Source organism: Lupinus angustifolius, unplaced genomic scaffold, assembly GCF_001865875.1.
Source record: "Lupinus angustifolius cultivar Tanjil unplaced genomic scaffold, LupAngTanjil_v1.0 Scaffold_74_2, whole genome shotgun sequence".
In the NCBI taxonomy this organism is placed as follows: Eukaryota; Viridiplantae; Streptophyta; class Magnoliopsida; order Fabales; family Fabaceae; genus Lupinus; species Lupinus angustifolius.
Window position 1 is genome coordinate 84 of NW_017723538.1, and position 8,328 is coordinate 8,411.

The 8,328-nt window shown below is 32.2% G+C and overlaps 2 protein-coding genes across 2 annotated transcripts; one reads left to right on the forward strand and one right to left on the reverse strand.

The window, feature by feature from the left end:
- Window positions 1-714: 714 nt before the first annotated feature.
- Window positions 715-1,716, reverse strand: LOC109339348. The gene is made up of 3 exons (XM_019576768.1): window positions 1,482-1,716; window positions 1,009-1,116; window positions 715-935 (listed from the first exon to the last, which is right to left on the reverse strand). The coding sequence occupies exons 1-3, from the start codon at window positions 1,641-1,643 to the stop codon at window positions 897-899; spliced, it is 309 nt and encodes a 102-aa protein (XP_019432313.1). The 5' UTR covers window positions 1,644-1,716; the 3' UTR covers window positions 715-896.
- Window positions 1,717-4,922: 3,206 nt separating this feature from the next.
- On the forward strand, window positions 4,923-7,816 carry LOC109339347 (1-acyl-sn-glycerol-3-phosphate acyltransferase 2-like). The gene is made up of 8 exons (XM_019576766.1): window positions 4,923-4,958; window positions 5,065-5,138; window positions 5,553-5,612; window positions 6,015-6,092; window positions 6,209-6,367; window positions 7,042-7,167; window positions 7,449-7,536; window positions 7,745-7,816. The coding sequence occupies exons 1-7, from the start codon at window positions 4,955-4,957 to the stop codon at window positions 7,494-7,496; spliced, it is 549 nt and encodes a 182-aa protein (XP_019432311.1). The 5' UTR covers window positions 4,923-4,954; the 3' UTR covers window positions 7,497-7,536; window positions 7,745-7,816.
- Window positions 7,817-8,328: the final 512 nt, after the last annotated feature.

Here is an 8,328-nt window from a genome sequence, read left to right on the forward strand (position 1 = left end):
TATAAGATACCTTCAATCCAAGATGTATTAAGAGTTGCACCCAATATTATACATATATATATATATATATATGTCCACATATGGAACAAAAATATGTTGTCTCATATGCTCTCTTGTACCAATAAAATCAAATTAAAAGCTTTAAATCTTAAGTATTGTTGATAACGAACCTAATGCTCCATAATTTTTGCCCCCCACATCTTGCTTTCTCCAATCTCTCCCACCAACCTTCCAAGTTATAAAAAAGTAACAAGGTTGAGTATGTGTGACACATATATGATATGTCAATTATATATAAGGAGAAACTATGCCTATAATTATGATAGAGTAGGGTTCTTCTCATCCCTTCCTAGCTAGAAGGTAGGTGAAGTAAGTCCAAGACATACTTCAATTATTTCAGGAGTGCAGCCAGCTAACCTTGAAGACAGTTTTGGGTCTCTTGATCCACCTATTTTGTCCAAGTTCCATGAAATCTCATTTGATGGTGTAGGTTCTCAGTTACAACCTCCAACTAGAATCTAGATGCATCAAAATGTGAACCAGCAGCCTCAAATCTATTCAAATGTGATAAGGTGACCATCCTATAAGGTTGATCAATCTGGTGATGCAGCTATAGTGGATGAAATCAGCATACTTTGCAAATTAATATTCATATAAATACAAAATAATGACTGCAATTCGTAATGAATAGCAATACTTCCTTTATATGTGATAACATGTGCCTTTGCTTGGACAAACCCAATGTTTAGAAGAATAAAATTGAAATAAACAATTTCCTGTAACTTCTACATGCCAATCTCCAGCATAGAGTATAAGGTTGGATACAATAAATGCATATATAATTCAACTCACATCAATTCTATGGCTGTAACATTTTTCTTACAATTATGTTGACTTCAATTGAATTTGATCAGGACGAATGTCGACCCAAAATACTGCCACATGAAAAGTAAAGGATCAAATCTAATTCTTCAAAGAAAAATAGTGAGAGTAAGGTTAACAACTTACAAAGTAGAGAGCAGAAAATGATGCAACAATTATGAGGATCAACGGCCAAAATGCTAAGAACAATGTTCCTCCAAGAGTCAACAAAAGTCTAGCCAGAGGGATCAAGCCCTGAAATAGATATGAATAACACAATTGATTTCCCGTAATCTCATACATAAATAAAATAGGTTAATTAGATCCAAGTATTTATGCTCAATTCAATATATAAAATCTGATTCTGCAAATCAACACTATCATTATTCATATTCAATGCAAAAGAAAGTGTGCCAACATAAACACTTAATTGACAGGGAAAGGCATTGAATATATACATTATTTTTGTTATCAATTTCTTATGCTTGCTTTCTCCACATATTCAACAAACTACAGAACTAGGAGCTGATGTTACCCGTGAATGAAACCTAGTGCTATACTTCATCAATGGTCAATTCTATTTGATATATTATTTAAGAGATGTAAAGATAATGAATCACCTCAAGACCTTCACTATCCAGCGCCATAGATTGCTCCCTCTGGCTGTCTAGACTCATCTCAATATTGGTTTGGACAGAATTTCTATTTGGGAAGAGAAGAAGAAGAAGAAGCCTATGAGTTAAATCAAAAGCATCCATTGGATTTACTTGATATATATACATAATAATACTAACTCAAAACCACTATCACTATTTCATTGAATCCAAAACATATTCCAAAAACCACAAAGCAATCAATTCTAAACCTAGTTTTGACACTTAAATAATTGGAAAGCAAAATTTAAACGGGGAAATTAAAAATGCGATAAATCAATTCCATAAAAATCTATGAAGTGAGACGTTAAAACCCTAGTTAACCTTAAAATTCAGGTCTTCTACTATTACAATCGGAGTGTGAACCCCAAGTTTCAACACCAAAATACAAAAACCATAATTGCACTCATTTGAATATTTTATCAAACACATGGTGTGCTTCGAAGTATCAACCATCCTAAATGCTAATAAGTAATAACATATGCTAAAAGGTGAACAGAGGTAAAATTGAAGCAAACAAATGATTGAAGAGAAAATACAAAACCCTACGAACTTTATAATTCCCTTGAAAGCACCACTCTCAATCATCATATTTGGCCCCAAATTGAATGAATATGGAAGTCTCATTTCACTGACAATCCTGGAGCATCTTCAAGAGTAAAACCCTGAAGATAAAGGAGAAAGAAAAAATCCGGGGATAAAACATGTTAGCATAGCAACCTGGATTAAAGAAAATGGAAATAAATTCCAATTATTCTCAACACTTAAGCTAATTAAGTGACCTAAACACATACAACAAAAGCTAATCAGGGGATAAATCGAATTCGTCTTCTTCACTCTTTCTCTGTCATCTTCGACTATTTGTTCTATGTTTTCATATTGATTTCATCTCAATCATGTGGTAACTCAATTAAGCCCTTTTTTACAATTCAATCTCTCAAACCCCAACTTCTCATTATATTTTCTCTATTTTAACAAATCACTCATTCAAATTTCGTAAGTCAAGAAGAAAATTAGAACAATAAGAAGCTCTAACCTATGGCTTCAACTCAAGAAATCACCCATTCAAATCCGCGAGGAGTTCACGGTTGAGGAAACTGGAGCTTCGAGAAGACTCGATGGAGGATATGAATCGATTGCAAGATGCGAAGAAGAAGGAGTGATGAGAGAATGATGATGCATATTTGAAGAAACTCAAAGCAATGATGGGAGAAGTTATGGTGATGGAAGAAGTGAGGTGTTGAAGCTTTTTCTCACAGTAAGAATGGAGAGATGAAAGTATGGGCCATTTCCATACTTATTTTACAACGGGCCCGATCTAGATACACACCAATTTTGAGATTCAATTTTAAGTTTGTCACGGTTTCACTAAGTGTTGCTAAATTGGTGTGTCCATTTTCCTTTTATTATGTAGTGTAAACCAACAAATCTATCATACAATAATTTCAAACAAATGAAATATGATCATACAATTTGGAATTAATTCACATAAAGATTTGACCACTTTGGTGATTAACAAATCTATCATAGAATAATTCTAAACACCTAAAGTCATGCTATTCACAATACATATGAGTGTCAAACTTGTACATAAATTACAAAGTTACATACATATTCATAAAATAATTACATTAATATTTCAAATAAAACTGTAACTTAATTATAGATATATAATCTATTAATTTATGATATATATATATAAATATAATCTATTAATGTTATGTTTCGATCGGATTAGTGCATTAATTTTTTGTTACTTAATAGGATAAAATATTAGAGCATTTACCTCAAGATCAAGAAAATGTTACTACTTCAAGTGTTTCATCGAATGTATTTTCTCATCCTAATGATGTAATTGGAAAAGCATATGGAGCTAAACATTCAAGTCGAGTGCATGGTTTGGACATTGGTATTTGTTCCTCAAGTATTTTTGGAACGTCTAGACATTCTATTGGTTTTGTGAATTCTAGTCGCTCTAGTCAACATGTTGAAAACTTAAAGAAGTATGTTCAAAGTTTGGAGATAAAACTATCAGGCTATAAAGAGACCAAGGAGCAACTTGCACATACTCGGAATCGATTAGCTACTCTTGAGAAGTTTATAGTCGAAAAATTTGATAGTGAATTAACCACTTTCGCTCATGATGTTCCACCATCTTAGTTATGATTTATTAGATACTCATGAAATTATTAGTTATGATCTTCATAGTTTGCATTTTGTTTTGTAAGGATTGTTGAATGTTAAACATTTGGTAATTATATCAGATTCACTTTTCTAATGGTATAACACTTTTATTTTTGTTATTAGCTAGCAAATATTTAATTTTATTAAAAATTTACTATTATATTATTGAAAATAAAGATTGCTAGATTGTGAAAAAATAAACAACTTAGCCACGGTTGTAGTGTGGCAAAGTAGCAACTTTGCCACGGTTGTTACTGTAGCTGAATTATACAGACTGTGGCTAACTAAATGTTACCACATTTTATACAAGCGTGGCAAAATGACATAACGACCGTGGCTAATTTTTAGCAACGCCATTCCTTGCCACGACAGCAGTAAGTGTGGCCACTCGATCTAGCTACGGTTATTTAGCACATTAGCCACGGTTGCAACCGTGGCTAAAAGGCTGTTTTACTGTAGTGCATGGCGTTCCCAGCAGCAATTGTTATTCTTCCCATAGGCACTCTTTTCATTCTTTCAGGACTCATTGTTAATGTAATTCAGGTAACATTTATTCCACAACCATTATTATAATTCTTTATCTTTTTTAATTGGTCTTTGAGGTTTAATAATTTATCCCCTTTTTTATTCTTAATACTTTTATTTCATTTTCCTTGGCCCCTCCATGCATATTCTATAGAGCAATGATAATGACGGATTTTAGACAAATTTACACACAAACTTTATCATCGCCTTCATTTTTGTCTTTCACTCTTTTTAGTCATGAGAATCAATTGCTGTTTTTTTATTCCTCTGATATATTTATTTCATTCATTTTGTATTTTACTTTCAATTTGACATTGCAATTTTATAAGTTGAGATGTTATTTGTATTATTTATTGGATAGAATTGGTTGACATTGAACTAATTTTACAAATTGTTATTTTATTACTTTAGATAAGTGGAATATTTAACTTTTAATATCATGGTGAATATGCATTTGCAGGCTCTACTCTTTATCCTAGTTCGTCCAATATCAAGGAATTGTTACAGAAAAATAAACAAAGTGCTTATAGAGTCACTATGGTTGGAGCTTATATGGCTCATTGATTGGTGGGCACGCATTAAGGTTTTGTCTCAATATTTTGCCATGCTTAGGATTTAGTGTAGTTACAATGTTACAATGTTACATTATCCATTTCAATATCTAACTGGTTGAATCTTTGTATTGGAGTTGTCAGATTGAACTGTATGCAGATTCAGAAACTTTTCAATTAATGGGTAAGGTGACTATGTCTTTATAAGTAACTATTTTCTTTGTACATTTTGTTGCTGAAAATATAGAATGAATCTCAGAAATTTGCAATTTTATATGTGAAAATTTTAGGTAAAGAAAGTGCACTTCTAATCTGCAACCACAAGAGTGACATTGATTGGCTTATTGGATGGGTCTTAGCTCAGGTGCCTATTATCTGTGAATTTCTGTTTATCTAAGTTCAAGTCTTTCAATTTTATGATAGTATTAAATTACATCTTAGTCTTTGTCACCATGGCTTTGCACAATTTTGATGAGTTACATAAAGTTTGTTTTGATCTCAGTATTCTACACCTTTCACCTCAATCTATTCATGCGCAACCAAAAATTCAAGAAATTGTTTAGTCGGAGAAATATCTGAGTAGTTAATAGAAAGTTACTACATAAACCATGTCTTATTAGGCTTGTACGACACACTTTTGCATATGCAGTAACTATACTTATCTCACTCTCATAAAAATCTCCAAATTATTTCTTTTGCTCTTGATTACCATTTCTTGGCTCATGTTTCCTTCTTTTATTTTTGTATATTTGAACTTGTATAACTTCATTTGTAACAGCGCAGAGGTTGCCTTGGTAGCACTGTAGCCATTATGAAGAAGGAAGTCAAATACCTTCCTGTGAGTTTCATTAGAATCCTTCTTCTTTTGATCTCTATAATTTCGATGAACTTTTAAAAAAAAGTTATTTTGCAAATTCTGTTTGCATGATGATGACTTTTATCAATCTATTGACTATAATATCTTGTAAGTTATTGCATAGTGATAAGATTGGAAGTTTTATTTTGAGGTCCAACTCGATGTAATTTTCAATCTTGAACTTATCACCACTTAGCCATTGCATCATACAAAATGCAGCACAACTGACCTAGTTTTTGAACTGACTTGAACTTCATAATTTCTTCGTGTTTAAACTTGTATCACAAATCATAAACTGTATTATAAATTTTATATCATTTTCCCTGTTGATAGACAATGGATCTAAGCTGATATGATCATAAATAATATGGTGCACCAATGCAGGTTCTAGGTTGGTCAATGTGGTTTTCTGATTATTTATTTCTGGAAAGAAACTGGGCTAAAGATGAAGCAGCACTGAAGGTATATAAACAACTTCTTCTGATTTATAAATTTATATTAGAGTGTAATATTTATGCATACTTCAATGTATATATATTTTTCTATTTATAATATATTTCTTGACTTTTATGTCGCAGTCAGGTTTTCAACAGCTGAATCAAATCCCAGTGCCTTTTTGGTTGGCTCTTTTTGTTGAAGGAACTCGATTTACACATACAAAGCTTTTAGCAGCTCAAGAGTTTGCTGTTTCAAGAGGGCTTCCTATACCTAGGAATGTTTTGATTCCTCGTACTAAGGTGAATAATGTTGACGCTTAGTAGTATTTGATCTCAGTGTTTTAAAATCTGGTGACATCACAGATTGCGGCCATAACTTGTGGCGGCCAACACAACCGTAATAGGGCTGTGATTTTAGATCGTATTGGATACAACATGACTATGTATTTAAAACTCTGATTAGGAGAGTAGTATAATGTTTCCATTCATGCATTAGAGTCTCTTTCCTCATGCAATATTAGTAATATTAAAAAATATTCAGGTCCATTGTCCCAGTTTTTTTTACCTCTGTTAGAATTTCCTTTTGAAGTGTTTTCTCAATAAAGTAATTTGCAATGTCTATGAACATGTGTTCATTTTAATATCAAAATACTAGAAAATATTCTTGACAACTATTGATGCATCTATATAACATTACTCTTGCAACCAAACAAGGTTCAAGTTCTTGCCCCCTCAATTTTTTGGATTAAGTTACGCCACTGTTTAGATTTAAAGGCCTCTTTGAAGATTTGGTTATTAAAATTCATATTTAGCGTGCTTTTTCTTGCAAAAAATTCGAAATTCTATAAGGCCTAGAAATTTTTTTTACCTTTAAACTTACTGGAGCAAAAGCCATTTCCTCACCACTTAAATAATTGATTTTAATTTAACAGATAAACAGCATAAGTTTCCAATTAGTACATATCTTTCTCCAGGGTTTTGTCACAGCAGTCAAAGAAACACAGGGAACCATTCCAGCCATTTATGATTGCACATTTGCAGTTCCAAAAAGTGAGACTTCACCAACATTGTTAAGAATGTTGAAAGGCATTTCTTGTTCGGTAAGCCAATTGGAGACCTTAACAAATGCTAAATTAGAATTGTTCTAATATTCACTGTTCTACACGTCCAATTGATGAACTTCTACTTTTAATGTGAAACAATTTTTGCTATTTGTTTATTGTCTGTTGAGCTTTTTATTGATCTGAAATATTTGATACCTCAATGTTTGTCATAATATTTGCCAGACTATAGTTTCAGTCCTTCAAATTAGTCCATGGTATTGTGATGATAGTTAAAATCATGAACCATAGCTCCATCAGAAACAAATTGCTTTTTACAGGTAAAGGTTCAAATTACACAAAATGGAGGAATTGCCAGAAACATCTGATGGCATTGCACAATGGTGCAAAGACACATTTGTCACCAAGGTATTATTAGTAGTAATATAAAGTTGAGTTCCTATTTATAGTGGTTAAGATTTGATAACTTGTATTTATAGCTGCTCTCTACCATAAGATCTATAAAGTTCAGTTTTATTGAATTATCCAGCCACAGCTTCTCTTCTGTTGGTGCTTGTTAGGTAACAACAAATGAATTGCTTTATCATATCTCTAACAAGTTCTCTGAAAATACTAGGATGCTGTACTAGAGAAATATAACACTACAAATATATTCAGTGAACAAGAACTTCAACACATTGGATGTAGGCCTAAAAGATCTTTTATGGTAAGATGACATACATTGAACAGGTTATAATTTCTGGTCTTGTCTACTTGGTTTCCTTCTTTATAAATTCTTCAAGTGGACCTCACTCCTATCCACTTGGCAAGGCATCTTATTTACAGTGCTTTTCCTGGTCTTGGTTACAATTATTATGGAAATCCTCATTTATTCATCTGAATCAGAGCGTTCTAAATCCAATATGATTTTGCCTACACAAGATCCCATGAAGCAGAAGCTTCTTCAGACATGAGCAAAAGATTCAAAACTAATGTTAATCCTATGTCTCCTATCTCATACATGTATATTGCATTATTCTTTTTATCTCTTGTTCTATGGCTTGAAAATGTAGCGTTAGTTAGTCACAGAAATACATAGTGATGCACAACTACTATTTTATTCTATTCTATCAAATTCAATTATATTACGAAATGGTAATATTATGAATGCCTATCCTTTTATATTGTTTCTTTTCAAATCTGCATAGTTCTGGATCTTAA